Source organism: Micromonas pusilla, assembly GCF_000151265.4.
Source record: "Micromonas pusilla CCMP1545 genomic scaffold MICPUCscaffold_4, whole genome shotgun sequence".
Classification (NCBI taxonomy): Eukaryota; Viridiplantae; Chlorophyta; class Mamiellophyceae; order Mamiellales; family Mamiellaceae; genus Micromonas; species Micromonas pusilla.
In genome coordinates, this window is record NW_003315885.1 from 1,234,176 (window position 1) to 1,251,994 (window position 17,819).

At 66.5% G+C, this 17,819-nt stretch overlaps 11 protein-coding genes across 11 annotated transcripts; 6 read left to right on the top strand and 5 right to left on the bottom strand.

The window, feature by feature from the left end:
* Nucleotides 1–1,278: 1,278 nt before the first annotated feature.
* Nucleotides 1,279–1,533, top strand: MICPUCDRAFT_16180 (uncharacterized protein; the record flags this gene model as incomplete). Its single annotated transcript, XM_003057809.1, has 1 exon — nucleotides 1,279–1,533. A coding segment is annotated over one exon (255 nt), but the record flags the coding sequence as incomplete, so codon positions are not given.
* A 1,383-nt stretch (nucleotides 1,534–2,916) lies between these two features.
* On the bottom strand, nucleotides 2,917–3,354 carry MICPUCDRAFT_6452 (uncharacterized protein; the record flags this gene model as incomplete). The annotated part of the gene is made up of 1 exon (XM_003058185.1): nucleotides 2,917–3,354. A coding segment is annotated over one exon (438 nt), but the record flags the coding sequence as incomplete, so codon positions are not given.
* Nucleotides 3,355–3,755: 401 nt separating this feature from the next.
* MICPUCDRAFT_26511 (uncharacterized protein) lies at nucleotides 3,756–4,559 on the top strand (the record flags this gene model as incomplete). Its single annotated transcript, XM_003057810.1, has 2 exons — nucleotides 3,756–3,827; nucleotides 4,015–4,559. 2 exons carry the CDS (start codon nucleotides 3,756–3,758, stop codon nucleotides 4,471–4,473), a joined length of 531 nt encoding a protein of 176 aa, XP_003057856.1. The 3' UTR covers nucleotides 4,474–4,559.
* Nucleotides 4,558–6,654, bottom strand: MICPUCDRAFT_15978 (ATP-binding cassette superfamily; the record flags this gene model as incomplete). The annotated part of the gene is given in 3 exon segments (XM_003058186.1): nucleotides 4,558–5,383; nucleotides 5,398–5,433; nucleotides 5,525–6,654. 3 exon segments carry the CDS (start codon nucleotides 6,652–6,654, stop codon nucleotides 4,558–4,560), a joined length of 1,992 nt encoding a protein of 663 aa, XP_003058232.1.
* Nucleotides 6,655–7,017: 363 nt separating this feature from the next.
* Nucleotides 7,018–7,308, top strand: MICPUCDRAFT_57502 (uncharacterized protein; the record flags this gene model as incomplete). The annotated part of the gene is made up of 1 exon (XM_003057811.1): nucleotides 7,018–7,308. The coding sequence occupies one exon, from the start codon at nucleotides 7,018–7,020 to the stop codon at nucleotides 7,306–7,308; it is 291 nt and encodes a 96-aa protein (XP_003057857.1).
* Nucleotides 7,309–7,755: 447 nt separating this feature from the next.
* On the top strand, nucleotides 7,756–10,152 carry MICPUCDRAFT_33156 (uncharacterized protein; the record flags this gene model as incomplete). The annotated part of the gene is made up of 1 exon (XM_003057812.1): nucleotides 7,756–10,152. One exon carries the CDS (start codon nucleotides 7,756–7,758, stop codon nucleotides 10,021–10,023), a length of 2,268 nt encoding a protein of 755 aa, XP_003057858.1. The 3' UTR covers nucleotides 10,024–10,152.
* A 249-nt stretch (nucleotides 10,153–10,401) lies between these two features.
* On the bottom strand, nucleotides 10,402–10,920 carry MICPUCDRAFT_6785 (uncharacterized protein; the record flags this gene model as incomplete). Its single annotated transcript, XM_003058187.1, has 1 exon — nucleotides 10,402–10,920. A coding segment is annotated over one exon (519 nt), but the record flags the coding sequence as incomplete, so codon positions are not given.
* A 771-nt stretch (nucleotides 10,921–11,691) lies between these two features.
* MICPUCDRAFT_8501 (uncharacterized protein) lies at nucleotides 11,692–12,108 on the top strand (the record flags this gene model as incomplete). The annotated part of the gene is made up of 1 exon (XM_003057813.1): nucleotides 11,692–12,108. A coding segment is annotated over one exon (417 nt), but the record flags the coding sequence as incomplete, so codon positions are not given.
* Nucleotides 12,109–13,314: 1,206 nt separating this feature from the next.
* Nucleotides 13,315–13,935, bottom strand: MICPUCDRAFT_16515 (uncharacterized protein; the record flags this gene model as incomplete). The annotated part of the gene is made up of 1 exon (XM_003058188.1): nucleotides 13,315–13,935. The coding sequence occupies one exon, from the start codon at nucleotides 13,933–13,935 to the stop codon at nucleotides 13,315–13,317; it is 621 nt and encodes a 206-aa protein (XP_003058234.1).
* Nucleotides 13,936–14,234: 299 nt separating this feature from the next.
* On the bottom strand, nucleotides 14,235–16,541 carry MICPUCDRAFT_57508 (uncharacterized protein; the record flags this gene model as incomplete). Its single annotated transcript, XM_003058189.1, has 1 exon — nucleotides 14,235–16,541. One exon carries the CDS (start codon nucleotides 16,539–16,541, stop codon nucleotides 14,949–14,951), a length of 1,593 nt encoding a protein of 530 aa, XP_003058235.1. The 3' UTR covers nucleotides 14,235–14,948.
* Nucleotides 16,542–16,946: 405 nt separating this feature from the next.
* Nucleotides 16,947–17,753, top strand: MICPUCDRAFT_47132 (uncharacterized protein; the record flags this gene model as incomplete). The annotated part of the gene is made up of 1 exon (XM_003057814.1): nucleotides 16,947–17,753. The coding sequence occupies one exon, from the start codon at nucleotides 16,947–16,949 to the stop codon at nucleotides 17,751–17,753; it is 807 nt and encodes a 268-aa protein (XP_003057860.1).
* Between the last annotated feature and the right edge of the window lie 66 nt (nucleotides 17,754–17,819).

The window sequence follows — 17,819 nt, forward strand, 5'->3', positions numbered from 1 at the left end:
AGGATTACATGGGCTCCTCCGCGCCGCGAGGGACGGACATCGTCTGGCAGCAAGCGGGGAAAGGCGGTCCGGAGTTTCCGTACTCGTGGTACGCGAAGCCCGCGCCGTCGACGCTGCTTTCGAACAACGGGGGCAAATTTGGCGGGTTCTTCCCGCTCGCGCCCGGACGCAAGATGGCCCTGAACGCGCGACGCGTGAACGACGACGAGATCATCATCACGATTCCGACGTCGTGCTGGTCCAAGTCCCCGGCGCATGGTGTCGTGCACGTTCACCGGGTACCATCCCTCGCACGAGCTGCAGTTGAGGCTCGCGCCGGACTCGCTGCGCGTGGACGAAGCGGTGATGTACCCGCCGGACTTTCCGCACGTCGATTTGATATCCAGCACGCTGGAGAGCCAGGATTTGCTCGGGTTGGTCGATCTGATTGCACAACGCGCGGCGTCGTACGCGAAGCGATACGAGGAATTCCAGACGCTTCCGCAGCGGTACGAAGCGCTGTGGCAGGCGTCCTCGACCCTGTTGAGGGTGACGACGAACGTCGCGAACATCACACTGACGCTTGACATCCCGCACGAGTGGCCGTGGCCCGCGGAGGGCGAGCACAAGACCGCGGCGATTCGCGTCATGTCCGCGGATGGGATTCCGTACCACGGGAGAGAAGCCGTGGAGGCGATGAGCGCGGAGATGGCCGCGGACGCCGCGCGAGCGGGCGGCGACAACCAAGGCGGTCTCGCCGCGCAGCTCGTGTCCCTCGAGTCGAAGCTCCTCACGAGCGCGTACAGGTGCGACAACGACTGCCAAGGGAAGGGCAGCTGCGACACGACCGTGTTCCCGCCCGTGTGTCGGTGCTACGAAGGCTACGGCGGCGGCGACTGCTCCTCCGTCGCGTGTCCGAACGACTGCACCGGGCGCGGCGCGTGCGACGCGTCGCAGGTGTGTGTGCACGACAAGGAGACCGGGGAGACGGACTGCGCGGGCGGGACGGGGAAGTGCTCGTGCGTGGAGCCGTTCTTTGGCGCGGACTGCTCGCTGCAGCCGTGTAACAAGCGGTACCTCGTCAAAGAAAACGTCGACGTGAGCCTCGGCGAGGCGTACTTCCGTTCGCTCTACGAAGCCATGGGGTGGAAAGTCTCCGAGGTGAGACTGAGCGCGACGAACGGCGACCCCCCTCCCGCGGGTTCGATCCCCGGCGATTCGTTCTCCGTCGCCGCGTCCGCGTTCGGCGTCGTGTACGTCGAGTTTGTGTCGTCGGAGGACGCCATGGCCGCGCGCGGGATGGATCCGTTTTATCGCGACGCGACGCCGAGCCGCGGGGTGGCCGAACGCGCGCGGAATTTCCCCCAGGAACTCCGCGCGCTCGAACAACGCGAGCGGCATCTGTTGTCGCTGTTCGGTGAAGCGCAAGTCGAGTGCACTGGCCACGGCGCGTGCGACTACGGCGCCGGGCAGTGCTACTGCGCGTCGAGGTATTTCGGCACCGCGTGCGAGTACACGTTTTGTAAAAACGACTGCGCCGGGCACGGGCGGTGTAACTTCGTCACCGGCGACTGCATATGCGACGAAAATTACGACGTCGACCAGTTCGAGGGGTGCAAACTTCGGAAGTTGTACCTCGCGTCGACGACGTGCGAGGACACGGCGATGGACAAGTCCTTGGACGCGTCCGGGAGAAGAACGTCGCCGCTGCACCTGAGCTGCATGTTGGGCGTCGACTTGGGTTCGAAGGCGTTCGCGGAGCACTGCCCCGAGGCGAACGTCCTCACGGGCGACAAGGGCGATTGTTACACCAAGTTTCCCGCGTACGCGTCCGAGGCGGCGCTCGTGACGACGACGTTGAACCCGATCTGCGCAGACTGCAGCGGGTACGACAACTACAACGTCTCGCAGCTGCACATTTACCAAGAGGAGCCGTGCCGGAGCGTCCTCGGATCGAGGACGGAGAATTGCGTCGAGGGCGGGGTCGCGTCGGACGTCGTCCGCGGCCTCGGGATGCTCCCCTCGTCGGACCCGTCGCGACCGACGGAGATCACGTTCAATCTGACGACGATGCGAAGCAAAGACATGGTCTTCTCGAGGTTCACCGCGAGGCCGGGGATCGTGAGGGAGCTGTATCACGACGTCTCGGACGGCGGGTGCGGCGCGTGCACGGATGAAAACCCGATGTGCGGCGCGTCGTTCGTCGTCGAGAAGGACGGCGTCGTCGCGTACGAAGCCGTGATCGCCGCGAGCGACGAGGTCATCGACATCGACGTTCGAGACGCGAAGACGTTGACGCTGCGAACTGGGTCGGTCACGCCGTCGTACTGGCGCCTCGGCGGCGGGTTAAACTACGGCGGCGAGACGGAGCCGATGCAGGCGCAGTTTTGCGACGGCGCGGCGTGGACGGAGGCGGTGTTGGTATAGACGGATAGATACCTTCGAGGTACGTAGTGAAAACGCGAGCGCCTTAGAGCGCGCTCCGCTGCTAGCTGGATATAAACCCCGCGCGAAGGAAGCGGGTGATCTACAGTACGCGCGAACGTCGTCCGTCCGTCACTTCTTCGCGAGCGGGTCGAACCGTTTCAAACGCGCCTCGCGTTCGTTCTTCTTCCTCACGTTTGCCACCGCCGTCGTCGCCGCCTCCTTGGCCTCCATCCCCCCCGCGACGAGCTTCTTGAACTCCTCCTTGAGCTCTGCCTCTTGCGCCGCGTACGCTGCTTTCGCCTCCTCCGACATCACCGGCGCGGCGGTCGCCTCCTCCGCGCTCGCGGGCGCGGCGCCGCGCGGGACCGCGTCCTCTGCTGACGGTCCCGGGATCTCCTCGACCGTCGCCGTCTGCGCCGGCGGCGGCGCCGACGCGGACGTCGCGGGTTCCCACATCCCGAAACCCCCGCCGCCGTTCCCACCCCCCGCCGCGCCGTTCTCGCTCATGTTCCGCATCTGATTCTCCATCATCGTCAGCATCGGCATCAGCTGCTGCCCCAACGGCGTGGACATGACCTCGTTCGGGAGGTCGACGATGTGCCGCGGGATCCCGACGCCGACGAGAAAGTGCGCGATCTCGTCGCTGAAGTTGTTGCAGTTCCACCGCAGCAGGTTGTACGTCTGCGCCGTGAACCGCGGGGAGAGCTCTATTAAGAACGTTTCGAACAAGTCCTCGGGGATGTGCGTCTCCCCGAGGTCGATCGTTCGCAGCGGGCGCCCAAAGTGCGTCCCTCCGGGTGCGCCGCACTGGATGCCTCCGCCGAAGTAGTACTCTCGTCCGAAGACGACGACGCCGGTGTGCCATATGCCGTCGATCTGTTTCCCGAGCAGCGGCGCGGACATCATCGCCGCCATGCCTTGGGAGAGGTCGTACAGGTGGAGTTTCACGTGCTCCGGCATCGTGCGACGGCGACGTGGAGCGCAGATCGAAGTGTGTCGAAGGGCGTCGTGATGATGTCAACACCGTTTCTCCGTGCTGAAAACCAAGAATGTTATCGAAGCGCAGACAGGAGGCGACTTCTTTTGAATCTCGCTCGACGGCGTGACGAGGCGAACGGCGCGTCGACGCCCCACAGCGACGCGCGCACGGCGATACGCCCGCGCCCGAGCTTCACGCGCACGAGGGATTCGCATTCCCGCGCGTGCACGTCACCGACCGCACGACCGTCGTCGTCGCTCGGCTTCGCGAACCGCGTCGAAATCTCGCGGACGCGTCAACGGCACTTTATTGAAGGCGCGCCGCGGCGCGTAGAGAAGAGAAGAGGGAAGAGGAAGGACGCGCGAGAACGATGGCGGAGCTGCACGTCGTCGGGGAGATCGTGGGGGCGCACGGTTTCGAGGACAGGAATCTGTTCTGCAAGGTCCGTCCCTGTTCTTCTCGCGTCCCGCGCCGCGCGCGCCCGCGCGCGCGTCGCGTCCGCGCTGAACCGTTCAAAAATCCACCCACGCGCGCGCCCCGACGCGAGATTCATTCCGCGTCAACAACAGAACGAACGACTCACCCTCCCCCCCCCATCTCCACCCTCGACGAATCGATCAAATCAACAGTGGGGCGTAGAGGCGGGAAGCATGTGGGACCTCGTCGAGGGCGAGGCGGGCGGGCAGACGCAGTGCGACTATCCCCCCGACGGCGAGCCCGGGGTGGTCTGGGCGCACCCGGTGGATCTGCACTACGCGACCAAATCGCTCATCGGCTGGCCGAAGATGTGGTTCCAGGTGTGGTGCCTCGACGTCCACGGCGCGAAAGACCTCGCGGGGTACGGATTCTGTCACGTCCCGACGTCGCCCGGGATGCACGAGGTCGAGGTCGCGACGTGGGTCCCGGAGGGGAGCGGGATCGAGAAGCTCACCGCGTTTTTCGTCGGCGGGCGACCGAGGTTGAAGTTCGAGGAGGTGATTCACTCCCCGGGGGATCGGTTCCGGTTGCAGACCAGAGCCGCGGGGGTCATCAAGCTTCAGCTCGGCGTGTGCGTGCGCGATTTCGCGAAATACGCGGTCGCGCAGTGAGCGACGAGACGGACGGACGGACGGACGGAGGCGGGTCGAGTGTACAGTTGACGCTAGCGATGTGGACGGATCAAATCTATCACTCTACCACGCCCCGAACCCCCAGGACGAGCCGTTGCCGTCGCCGTCGCCCTTCCCGCCGCCCTTCTCGCGACCACCCCCACCAAACCGCGTCTTCTCGTACTCCTCCGCGCGTTCCAACACCCACGACCCGCCGCCGTCGGTGGCGGCGACGAACCGCAACACGTGCGAGTGAAACGCGAGCAACGTGCTCCTGTGCCCGACGCTGACGTACGCGGAGCAGTGCTTCTTCAGGCTCGCGTACATCCGCGACTCGTTCCGCTCGTCCAGCGCGCTCGTGGCCTCGTCTAAGAACGCGACGGAGGGGTGTCGGAGGAATAAACGCGCGAACGCGACGCGTTGTTGTTCCCCGGCGCTGAGAACGTCCGTCCACTCCTCGACCGCGTCGAGGCCGCCTTCGTTCGCGAACCGACTCGGTAAGTCCCCTAAACCGGCGACGTCCAACGCGGCGTGGAGGTCGTCGTCCGTGAAGAGCGACGCGTCCGAGATGATGGCCTCGACTTCTTCGGCCGCGGTCGCGGTGGCGTCCGCGTCGCCGATTTCCGCCGGGAACAGCAGCTGCGCGCGCAAGCTCCCGAGGGGCATGTACGGCGTCTGCGGGAGGAACAGCGCGTCGTCCCTCGGCGGGGCGACGACGTCCCCGGACCCGGAGTCCCAGACCCCCGCGACGACGCGCAGGAGCGATGATTTCCCGCACCCGGACGGACCGACGACGAGGACGGAGTCGCCGTCTTTCAGGTCGAGCGTGAGCCCGCGCCACAAGAGACGGTCCGTTATCGGCGTCCGCACGGACACGTCCTTGAGCGACATCAGCTCGTTCGGGTCATCGCTGACGCGCTCGACTCTGTTGATGAGACCGGGGGAGGAGGAGGAGGCGATCTTCTGACCGGCGACGGAGAGTTCGAGCTCGCCGCCGCCGACGACGGACCCGCCGCCGCCGCCGCCGCCGCCGCCGCCTTGTTTGCTCAACCCCGAGAGCAACGCGAGCAACTTCTCGAGACGATCCGTCTCCGCGGCTAACCCGCTGAGTGTTTCGAAGTTGTTGATGATGATGTTCAGCGCGGACTGGACCGTACGAAACGCAAACCCGGCTTGCGTTACGACCCCGAACTCAACCTCGCCGGCGAAATACCGCGGCGCGATGATGAGCGACGGCAAACAAAACGTCGCAAAGTCGTACGCGTTCGTGAACAGCGTGAGGTTTCGAATCCACGCGACTCTGCGGTACATGACCGCGGCGACGGACGCGAGCGCGGCTCGCGCGTTCGCGGCCTCGCGCTTCGCGCCTCGGTACAGCGCGATGCTCTCCGCGTGCTCTCGCGCTCGGACTAACCCGAAACGCATCGTCGCCTCGCGTCGCAACGCTTGATAATGGAGCCCCATCAACCGCGCGCCGAAGAACTTCGTCGTGACGATCGTCCCGAACAGCGAGTACGCGAAGCAAAAGTACAGCAAGTTTGGGGAGATGCCGTACAAAACCCCGAAGAACGCGCCCATGGAGAGGATCTTCTGCACGAAGGCGAGCAGCACGGCGTTGCACGCGTTGACGAAGTTTCTCGTGTCGTCGCAGATGCGCTGATCCGGGTTGTCCATGCTCCCCTCCGCTTTCAGTTTGAAATACGCGTCGTTCCCGAAGTACTCGCGGACGAGCAGACGCGTCAACCACAGCCGCCACTCCAGCGCGACGAGGTCTTGGACGTACTGGTACATCGCGAAGAGCGGCGCCGCGATTGCGATGACGCCGAGGTACTTGTAGATGGCCTCGTAGAACCCCTCCTTGTCCTTGTTCGACAGCGCGGTCATCATGTCTCGCTGGACGTACGAGAACACGACCATGAGCGCGGTCGTCGTCGCGCACATGAAGAGCATCCCCGCGAGCAACGTCCGCGCGCGGACTTTGTGGTCGCCGGAGTAGTAAATCTTCGCGAGCGACGTCGCGCGCCAGAGCGTGTGCACGAACCGCGCCTTGCCTCCCGCGCTGTCCTCGACGCGCTCTAACGACGCGTCGTCGCTCGCCGCGGCCTTCGCGTCGGACGTACCTCCCGTCGACGCCTTGGAGCCGCCGGCGGCGGCGCCCTTCGCGCCGTCGTCCGTGCCCATGGCGACGTACGTCGCGCCGTCCCTTCGGCGTCGCTTCGGAGGGTCGAGCGCCGTCGACGACGACGCGGCACCCCGGTCGGTGCGAAACCCGAAGAGCGCCGCGACCGCGGAGGCGACCTCCGCGCCGACGCCGCGCGTCCGTGCGGGCGTCGACCCGCCGAGCTCGGGGTCGGGCTCTATCGCGACGAGTCGATCGCCGACGCCTTCGAGAAGGCGCGCGGGCGAGTGGTGCGCTCGCGCGACTCTCGCTCTTGGAGCGCTCGACGAAAACGATCGATCTGTTCGTGTTCGAGCGCGCATTATTTCGAAAACGAGGCGCGGCCACTTCATCACCGCGCGCGCCCCCGCCGGCGGCATCGCGCGATGGCGACCAAGTTCCTCAACACCGCGTTCGGTCTGAAAGAAGGCGGCCTCGCCGCGTGGGTCGTCGCCGGCGGCATCGGGTACTACTGGTTCTACAAACCCGAGCTCGCGAAGAGGGAAGGGGAGATGGCGAAAGCGGCGCACGCGAACGCGCTCATGAAGCAGCCGCAGTACGTCGAGTTCGTGAAGCAGCACGAGGCGGGCGGCGCCGGGAAAGAGAAAGAGAAAAGGAAAGGGTGGCTCGGCGGGCTCTTCGGCGGGGGGAAGAAACCGAAGGAGCCGAAGACGTGATGAAGAGCGAGGACGCGGACGGGGGGTGAGCGCGCGGAGCGAGAAGAGGAGCGATGCGACGCTCGTAATAACAACACCAGACTTCCCTCCCTGGAGAGCTGAGCGCCCGCGACCCGGGTTCCGTCTAGACTAGCGCGTGGAATCGACCTGAGCCGATGTGTACCACCCCGCAGCGCGCGTAGAAAATCGCCCTGACGCGCGCGCGGTGGACGGCGGCGCCGCGCCGCTCCGTCGACCGACCACCCCGCCCGCGGCATCGAAGCGCGCCCGCCGAAAAAGTCGGGCGGCTCTCGCTCTGCTCGCGCGCTCGTCCGAGCCACGCCACGAAACGTCATCCTCCGGGGACTGACGCGCAGTCCGCGCCGCACGCACGCCCCGCGCGCGCCGGTTTCGATGTCCGGTCGAGCGCGCCGCGCGGCGTCGATCGCCGCGCGATGCGCGGCGGCGATGACGCCTCGAGGAAGCGTCGCCGCGTCCGCGCTGACGCGCGCGATCGAGGGACCCGCGCGCGTCGGCGCCGCGCCGCCGACGATCGGCGACGAGTGGACGCGTCCGATCGCGTCCTCCGCGCGGTTCTTCTCCTCCACGCGCGCGCGCCTCGCCGCGCCGGCGTTGAACGCCGACGGCACGGACCCGCTCGCGAGGAACATCGGCATCTCCGCGCACATCGACAGCGGGAAGACGACGCTGACGGAGCGCATCTTGTTCTACACCGGACGCATCTCCGCGATACACGAAGTTCGAGGGAAAGACGGCGTCGGCGCGAAGATGGATTCCATGGAGCTCGAGCGCGAGAAAGGTATCACGATCCAGTCCGCGGCGACGTACTGCAAGTGGAAAGACAGCAACATCAACATCATCGACACCCCGGGCCACGTCGACTTCACGATCGAGGTCGAGCGCGCGCTGAGGGTCCTCGACGGCGCCATCTTAGTCCTCTGCAGCGTCGGCGGCGTGCAGTCGCAGTCCATCACCGTGGACCGACAGATGCGTCGGTATAAAGTCCCGCGGCTGTGTTTCATCAACAAGTGCGACCGCACGGGCGCGGACCCGTTCAAAGTCTTGAAGCAAGTCCAGGACAAGCTCAGGCTCAACGCCGCGGCGGTGCAGGTCCCGATCGGCCTCGAGGAGAACCACGCCGGGGTCGTCGACTTGGTGAAGATGAAAGCCATCACGTTTCATGGGCCCAACGGGAACGACATCAAGATCGAGGAGATCCCCGGAGACATGGCGTCGCTCGTCGCGGAGAAGCGCAAGGCGCTCGTCGAGGCCGTCGCGGAGGTCGACGAGGAGCTCGGCGAGGTGTTCCTCATGGGCGAGGACCCCACCGCGGAGCAGCTCGCGGCGGCTATTCGCCGCGCGACAATCGCGCGCGACTTCGCCCCCGTGTTCATGGGCAGCGCGTTCAAGAACAAGGGCGTGCAGCTCCTGCTCGACGGCGTCGTGGACTACCTCCCCGCCCCGAACGAAGTCCAAAACGAAGCCCTCGATCTGAGCAACAACGAGGAGCAGGTGACGCTCACCTCTGACCCGTCCGCGCCGCTCGTGGGCTTGGCGTTTAAGCTCGAGGAAGGGAAGTTCGGTCAGCTGACGTACTTGCGCATCTACCAAGGCACGATCGCGAAGGGCGGTTCGATCGTGAACACGTCCAACAGGAAGAAGTTGAAAGTCCCGCGCCTCGTGCGCATGCACTCGGAGGAGATGGAGGACGTCCAGAGCGCGAAAGCGGGCGAGATTGTCGCGTTGTTCGGCGTCGACTGCAAATCCGGCGACACGTTCACGGACGGCAAGTCCAACGTCGCTATGACGTCGATGAAAGTCCCGGAGCCGGTGATGTCCCTCGCGGTCGCGCCGAAGACCCGGGGGGAGGCTGCGCAGTTCTCGAAGGCGCTGTCGAGGTTCCAACGCGAGGACCCGACGTTTAAGGTGCACAACGACGAAGAGAGCGGGCAGACGATCATCTCCGGCATGGGCGAGTTGCACCTGGACATTTACGTCGAGCGCATGAAACGCGAGTACGGCTGCGAGGTGGACGTCGGCGAACCTCGCGTGAACTACCGCGAGTGCATAACGCAGCGCGCGGAGTTTGACTACCTGCACAAGAAACAGAGCGGCGGCAGCGGTCAGTACGGCCGCGTCGTCGGGTACGTCGAGCCGCTCGAGGAGGGGAACTCCGACGTGGTCTTCGAGAACGGGATCATCGGGAACGCGATCGCGCCTGCGTACATATTAGCGTGCGATAAAGGGTTCAAGGAGGCTGCGCAGACCGGTCAGCTCATCGGTCACCCGGTCGAGGGCGTGAGGGTCGTGTTGACGGACGGCGCGAGCCACGCCGTGGACTCGAGCGAGATGGCGTTTAAGCTCGCCGCGCTCGCGGCGTTTCGTCAGGTGTACGAGCGCGCGGCGCCGAAAATTTTGGAGCCGATCATGTCCGTCGAGATCACCGTCCCGACCGAGTTTCAAGGCACGGTCATCGGGAACATTAATCGCAGAAAAGGCACGATCAAAGACAGCACGTCGGAGGGCGACGACGTCATCGTCACGGCCGACGTCCCGCTGAAGAACATGTTTGGATACAGCACGGAGCTGCGGAGCATGACGCAAGGGAAAGGGGAGTTCACGATGGAGTACACGGGGCACGCGACGGTGACGCGGGACGTGCAGGAGGAGCTCATGGCCGAGTACGGGAAGACGCGGAAACAGGCGAAAGACTGATCTGTCATCGCATCGGGCGGGAGTAACTTGGTACTGTAACTACAGTACTACTAACGCGCCGCGCCCAAACTATTTTTTTTAACTTTCGACGACGAAAGGCTACAGTAATAATAACGAATACGATACGATATATACCACCGACGCGATCGATCACCGCGCGACCGGCGCGGGCGCGACGACGTCGTAGTGCGCCTCCAACAGCGGCGCGATCTCGTCCAACGACCTGACGATGTGCGTCGGAATCATCTCCCCCTCCAAAATCGCTGAGACTTGCCGGCCGTTATCCGACCGCGTCTCGTCCTCCTCCTCGCCGCCGCCGCAGCCGTCGCCGTCCTCCCCCCCGGTCCCGGTCCCGGTCCCGGTCCCCGTCGCCACGCTCCACTTCCCCGCGGTGTCCAACAGCACCGTGATCGCCCCCGCGCGGTTCCCGCTCACGACGTCGTCCTTCGCGCTGTCCCCGACCATGACGATCTCGCTCGGGTGGACGTCCCACGCCGCGCTGATGTGCAGCAACGCGTCCGGCGCGGGCTTGTACGGCCTGAAGTCCCTCGCGAGCGCGGGGGCGAACGGCGCGAGGTTCCACGCGTGCGCGTGGAAGTGCGCGACGGAGCTCTGCACGTTCCTGGTGACCAACCCGCGCGGGATCCCGCGCGCGTCGAAGAACGCCGCGAGCTCCTCCGCGCCCGGCATGCGTTTCATCGTCCGCAGCGCCTCCTGTTCCATCTCGTGGATGATCGCGTTCGCCCTCGCGCGTCGGTCCTCGGGCCACGCGTCGATCTCGGATAGGATGTCCTTCGTCTCGCACCCGACGCGGCGGTACATCTCCTGGAAGTCCAGGTTCGGGACGGTCAGCGTGCCGTCCATGTCGAACACGGCGCCGACGAGGCGACGTCGAGCAGCGCGCTGCGGCCCGTCGGGTGCCAACGCGCGCGGGTCCGGGCCCGCCATCGCGACGCGCGACGCTCTTCGCGCGGAGGAGGCGACGCCGCGCGTTACGGCGGAGACGCGGGAGGTTCGGGCGACGAGTCTCTGGAGCGCGAACGAGACCCCGACGCTCATGTGACGAGGACGCGCGTCTCGAGGACTGCGGCGACGTGGCGTCAGGCGGTGGTTTAGTATCGGCCAGCCGCGGCCGCCAGACGCCAGAAAATCTTCGCTCGACGAGAGCCGCCAGTTTCGCGAGACCGCCATTCACGCGCGCACGCACGAACGCCGGCTCACATCGCCCGTTCACGCACACGAGGAGCTTCCCGCCCTCATGTAAGAGACTTTGATCTCTTTTGCTGGTTTAGGAAGTCGATTTCCTACTCTCTCGCGCGACGCACCCGCGACCGCAAATCGCAACGACCCCGCTCGTTTTATGTGCAGGAGCCCTCCTCGGCGCTCGTGAACGCTTACGACGACGTCGTGCACATCATCGCCTTACACCATCCCCGAGCAATACTCTCGTGAACGATGAGTATCGTCAACATCGGCGCCGCGAACGGTGCGTCTCCTCGCTCGATTCCTCCCCCTCGCGCCTGGGGTTTACCCTCGCTCGGGCGAAAGAAATATCAGATCCTCCTCCTCGCCGCGGCGATCGCGAGCGCGCGAGATCTCGCGCGCTTCCCCGCGTCTCCACCGCGCGCGAGCTGACGATTTCCCACCTCCATCTCGCGCGTTCCCCCCGCAGCCGGCGACTCTTTCTACCGGTACAAGATGCCCGCGATCCAGAGCAAGATCGAAGGCCGCGGGAACGGGATCAAGACCAACGTCGTGAACATGGTGGACGTCGCGAAGGCGCTCGCGAGGCCGCCCGCGTACACGACGAAATATTTCGGCTGCGAGCTCGGCGCGCAGACCAATTGGAACGACAAGACCGGCACCGCGATCGTGAACGGCGCGCACGACGCCGCTAAGCTCGCGGACGTTCTCGAGGGCTTCATCAAGAGGTTCGTGCAGTGCTTCTCGTGCGGCAACCCGGAGACGGTGGTGAACGTCTCGAAGAGGGACACGATTCACCTCAAGTGCAAGGCGTGCGGCGCCGTGAGCGACGTGGACATGCGGCACAAGCTCACGACGTTCATCCTGAAGAACCCGCCGGAGAAGAAGTCGGACAAGAAGGATAAGCAGCTTCGCCGCGCGGAGATGGAGCGCGAGCAAGAGGGCGCCGCGCTCGACAAGGCTGCGGAGGAGGAGAAGAAGCGCCGGAAAGCGGAGAAGAAGGACAAGAAGGAAAAGAAGGACAAGAAGGAGAAAAAGTCCAAGAGCAAAAAGTCCAAGGACGACGACGACGACGACAAACCCGCCGGCGGTTCCCCCGAGCGCGACTCCGCGTCCGAGCCGGAGCCGGAGTCCGACGAAGACGACGACGACGACGACACGGTGTGGGCGACGGACACTTCCGCGGCGGCGATGGCGGCGCGCGCGAAGGAGCAGCTCACCGACGCCTCCGCCGCGATGGTCGAAGTCGCCACGGAGGAGCTCGAGAAGAAGGCGTCCTTGGAGGCGAAGAGGCTCGCGGAGGAAGCCGCCGCCGCGGAGGCGGCGGCAGCTGAGTCTTCTGAGGAGGAAGAGGACGAGCGCATCGCGAAAGTGAGGGCGTACGCGGCGAAGCACGACGACGCGGAGACGGCGGCGTATCTCGTCTCGGACGCGCTCGGCGCGGACAGCCCCGCGCTCGGGATTCACTTCCTCGTGGAGGCGATCTTCGACGACGAGAAGCCGCTCGCGCCGCAAGTCAAGGCGAAGATTGGTCTCCTGAAGAAGGCGTGCGCGGCGGACGCGCCCGCGTTGCAGCTCGCGCTTCTCTGCGCGATCGAACTGTACGTCACGGAGACGGCGACGACGGAGTTTAAGAAGATCGCCGTCGTCCTGAAGGAGCTCTACGACGGCGACGCCGCGGAGGAGGACGTCATCCTGAAGTGGGGCGCCGACCCCAAGTCCGCGAAGAAGTTTGGCGTCGATTCGAAGACCGCGGAGGCGGTGCGTAAGCAAGCCGCGCCGTTCCTCGAGTGGCTGCAGCAGTCGGACGAGGACTCAGACTCGGACTGAGCGACGGGCTGAGGTTGACGAAATCGCCGACCCGCCAGTCGCGGCCGCCGCCGCCGCGCGCGCGACCGCGGCCGCCTGCTTTTCTTTTCGTTTCCCAGAGCGCGAGCGCGCGCGCATTCATTTCAACTCGGCGTCGGTGGAGCGCGAGCGCGCGCGCATTCATTTCAACTCGGCGTCGGTGGGGCTATTCCTATCGCGCCCTGTGTAGTAGCTATTCAATATCAACACGAGAGCAAGTCCGTTTCGTCGTCAGTCGCGTCACCTCTTCGTCTTCCTCGTCGCGATCTCGCCGCTCGTCAACGCGTCGACCGCCTTCCTCACCGCGGCTTTCGTCTCCTCCAACGCGCACCCGGTGTCGATCACCACGTCCGCGCGTCTCCGTTTTTCCTCGTCCGGGACCTGCCGCGCGAGGATGCTCTCGAACTTCTCCGGCGTCATCCCCGGCCGCGCGAGCACGCGCGCGCGTTGCGCCTCCGCGTCCGCGCTGACGACCATCACGACGTCGACGGATCCCTCGTAGCCTTTCTCGTACAACAGCGGGATGTCGAACGCGACGAGCTTCTGGCCTTCCTCCTCCGCGGCGCGAAGGAAGCGCGCGCGCTCCGCGTCCACGAGCGGGTGCACGAGCGCCTCGAGCTTGACCATCGCGTCGTCGTCGCCGAGCACGAGCGCGCCGAGTTTTTTGCGATCGATCCCGCCGTCCGCGCCCTTCGCGCCGGGGAACAGCTCGTCGATGGGCTCGACCGCGGCGCCGCTCGGGGCGTACATCTCGTGCACGACCGCGTCCGAGTCCATGACCGGGATCCCCATGTCCGTCAGCGCTCGAGACACCGTGCTCTTTCCCATCCCGATGGACCCGGTCAGGCCGAGGAGGATCATGTCTCGTCGTCGTCCGTCCTCCTCCGACGCGGAAGACGCGGAGGACGCGGAGGACGCGGACGCGGCGAAGGCGAAGGCGCGGGGGACGCGACGACGCCGCGCGCGCGCGCCGTGAGATGCGAGGGCGAGGGACGGACGCGACGCTGAAAACGCCCCGACGCTCATGGGACGGCGCCCCCTCGCCGGAGTTGTGGGAGGCGAGCGGGCGGACGCGCGCGTAAGTTCGTTCCGGCCGGCGCTTTCGCTTTCGTGTCGGCGTTTGGATAGACGTCGATCGCGTCGTCAGTCGACGTCGAGCGCGCGCCGCCGCGTCGGACCCGCGTCGTCGTCCGCATCATGCGCGCGCTCCTCGCCACTCCCGCGGCGCCTCTGCGTCTCCGCGCCGCCGGCCGCGCGTCCGCCCATCGCCGCGCGTCGCGCCACGTCGTCCGCGCGGCGAACGCGGACGGATACACCGGAGGCGGCATCGCGCTCGCGGAGGACGGCCGCCGCGCGCGATCCTCCGGCGGCTTCGAGCAAGACTTCGAGATCGCCCTCGGCGGGGAGACGCCCGCGCCGGTGACCGCGAAGTTCGAGCCGGGGAGCGAGGCGGTCATCGTCACGATCCCGCGCCCGCTCGGGATCGCGTTCGAGGAGAAGACCGTCGGCATCTACACGCAGATCGTCGTCGACGAGGTCGTCGAGGGGTCGAACGCCGCGAAGGCGGACGTGAAGGTTGGCGACATCTTGCGGATAACCACCGCGGTGTTCAACGTCCCGGGCGTGATCGACGTCACCGCGTGGTTGAACCCGCCGAAGAGCACGAACTGCAAGGCGTTCTACGTGTGCGATCAGAAGCCGTTCGACAAAGTCATGGACGCCATCAAGTCGCACGCCGTGCCGGTGGACACCCCGGACGGGCCGGTCGAGATCATGGAGGTCGGGCTCGTGTTAGAGCGCCCGGCGAGCGCGGCGTGACGACGATCGCGAGAGACGAATGTCCTTAGGCTTTATTGAACAAACGCGCGAGCGAACTAGAGATCGAACAGACGCATCTCCGCCATCGCCTCTCTCCTGTTGACGTTGTACCAGGCCACGAGCCTCGCGGCGCCGAGCGCGGGGGGCAACGGGCAATCCACGCCGTATATCAGCTCCGCGCCTTTCATCTCGCCCTTGCACGCGGTCCACGCGGCGCCGAACCCGCCGGTCGCGCCGGTCGCTGCCGCGTCATCGCCCTCCGCGGCGACCTCGCCGCCGCCGCCGCCGCCGCCGCCGCCCTTGAACCCCGTCCACGCGCTCCCCATCGCCGCCCCTAACGCCTTCGGCGTGCACCTCACCTCCGCCCTGAGCTTCAGCGGCCCTAAGAGCTGCTGCGTCGCGCTCAGGGTCACGATCTCGGACTCGAGCGTCGCTTTCCCGCCGCGGCTGATCAACTTCTCCACCCACGACGTCTCGCCCTCGGGCTTCGCGTCCGCGAGCGGTCGGTGCGGCTGCATCGCCCCGGCGTCGTACCGAACGTCGATCGCGGTGTAGTCCAGCATCGGCCGCAAGTACGACCCCACGGACGCGTGCAGCGTCCCGGACACGACGTGCCTGAGCTCGGTCTCGTTCTTCGTCCACCCCCCCGCGCTGTCCACCAGCGGCATCCTCGCGAGCGCGCCCACGAGGCCGCCGATCGTGACGTTCGGCCGCTGCGGCAGCGCGGCGTACCCGCCCGGGCGCTTCCCCGGCGGCGGCGCGCGCCTTTCGCCGCGCCACAGCGTCGCCTGCTGCTCGATCGAGACCCCCGCGAGGGCTTCGCGACGAGGCGGCGGCCGCGCGCCGCCGCCGGGCGCTCGCTCAAACTCCGGCAACGTCTCGTCCAGCCACTGACGCACGCCGAACCTGTAGTTCAGGAACTGCGGCCCCCTCGACGCGATCGTCACGCTCGCGTGCGATGGACCGTCTTCGTACCCCTCCGAAGTCTGGTACCGCTCGCGGTGCGACAGGTCCGCGTGCGCGACGTGCCACGGGAAGAATTTCGATTGGAGCGCGACGCGTCCGCGAGGGATCTCGTCGCTGCTCAGCGCCGGCGCGGGCGCGGGCGCGTTCGACGCCGCGGCGGCGTTCGGATCTCGCGAGCGCATGAACTTCCTGCGGAGTTCGTTCAGACCGCGCAGAGAACCGAGCTCGCCGAACGCTTTCAGCGCCGTGGACCGTCCAACGCCGGCGCGGAATCGCCCCGACAACGCGTACATGGAAGGATCGGAGAGCACCTGGTGGGGCTTCCCCTCGCTGAACTGCTGCGTGTTCCACGCCCGCTGCGCGCGCAGACGGAGCGTGAACGTGTTCCACCACGACCGTCCCCCGAAGTTCGCGACGACGCGGTCGAGGACGAGGCCGTCGCCGACGCCCTTGCTGTCGTCGTAGGACGGCGTCGCGGGGATGTTTAAGAATCGCTGCATCATGTACAGCTGTTGCGACCGCGCGAGACCGGAGGGGAGGCCGAGCGTGAACGGCGGCGCGGAGGACTGGTGCACGCGGACGTGGCCCTCGAGCGCGGACGCGCACTCGGTCTCTTGGTCGCCGAAGATGGTCGTGAACGACGCCTTCGTGGCCTCCATCGATCGCTGCGTGAGCGGCGCCATCTTCCGTCTCTGATTTAATTAATCGCCGAGCGCGTTCACCGCCGCGCGTCGATCGAGCGTTCGATCGCGCCGCGGATCGCCCGCGCGTCGTCCGCGCCGGGGGTTTACCTCGCGCGGGCGCCCTCGAGGCTGGCCGGGCGTCGGAAGACGCGCGTCGATCGCGGAGCGTGCGCCGCGGTGACTGCCCGCCGAGATCGATCAGGGGCGCGCTCTTATCGCTCCTGCAAGGCTTTCCGGCGGTCGCGGTCGGCGACGACGCGACGCGACGACTCAGGGGCGGTTTCGGAGCGGTGACGCGTCGACGCCGGCGCCACAACGCCCTCGCGCGAACGCCACGCAGCGGCGCACGACACGACCGCCGAGACCGTATTCGACGCGCGCGCGCGTCCACGAACGCGGAGGACGATGACCATCGCGGCGCTCGGACGCCAGCTCGCGTCGCCGCGCGTCGTGGCTCGACGTCGGCAGCCGGCGAAAACGACGACGACGACGACGACGAAGACGAAGACGAAGACGCGATCGTTCGCGGCGACGACGACGCGCGCCTCCTCCTCCTCCTCATCCTCCTCCTCCGACGCCGCCGCGCGCGCGCCATTCGCGACGACGTGCGCCTCCGCCGCGCTCGCGACGGCGGCGGCGCTGACGCTCGCGCTGTCCACCCCGGACGCGTCGATCGCGGGCACGCCCAAGGGCCAGGGCGTCGCGAGCGGCGACGCGTACGGAAGAACCGACGTCGACCGGTGCAGCAGGGAAGCGCTGAAGAAGGCGGCGAACACGCGCGCGGCGTTCTCCGACTTCGCGACGCAGCAGAACGAGGAGCTGTACGTCAACGTCGAGGGGTGCGACTACAGCAACATGGACCTCTCCGACGAGGTCCTCAGCGGCGTCAAGGCGAGAGGCGCCAACTTCGAGAACTCCATATTCGGCGCCGAGTCCTCGCGCGCGGACTTCAGCGACGCCAACTTGCGAGGCGCGGTGATCAGGAGCGTGAACTTGTACAACACGATATTCGCGGGCGCGGACTTGGAGGGCGCGGACCTGTCCGGGTCGCTCGCGCCGGGGGCGTTTTTCGGGAGGGACGAGCAGACGGGGAAAAAGGCCAACCTGAAGGACGTCAACTTCGAGGACACGCTGCTGTCGTCGAGCGACGTGCGGACGATATGCGCGAACTCGTCGTTGACGTTCGAGTCGAAGATGAGCCTGGGGTGCTGATCGGACGTCGTCGAGGGTCGGGAGGGGGGGGGTGTTGTAGCGTTGTACGTGCGTCGAGATACCGAC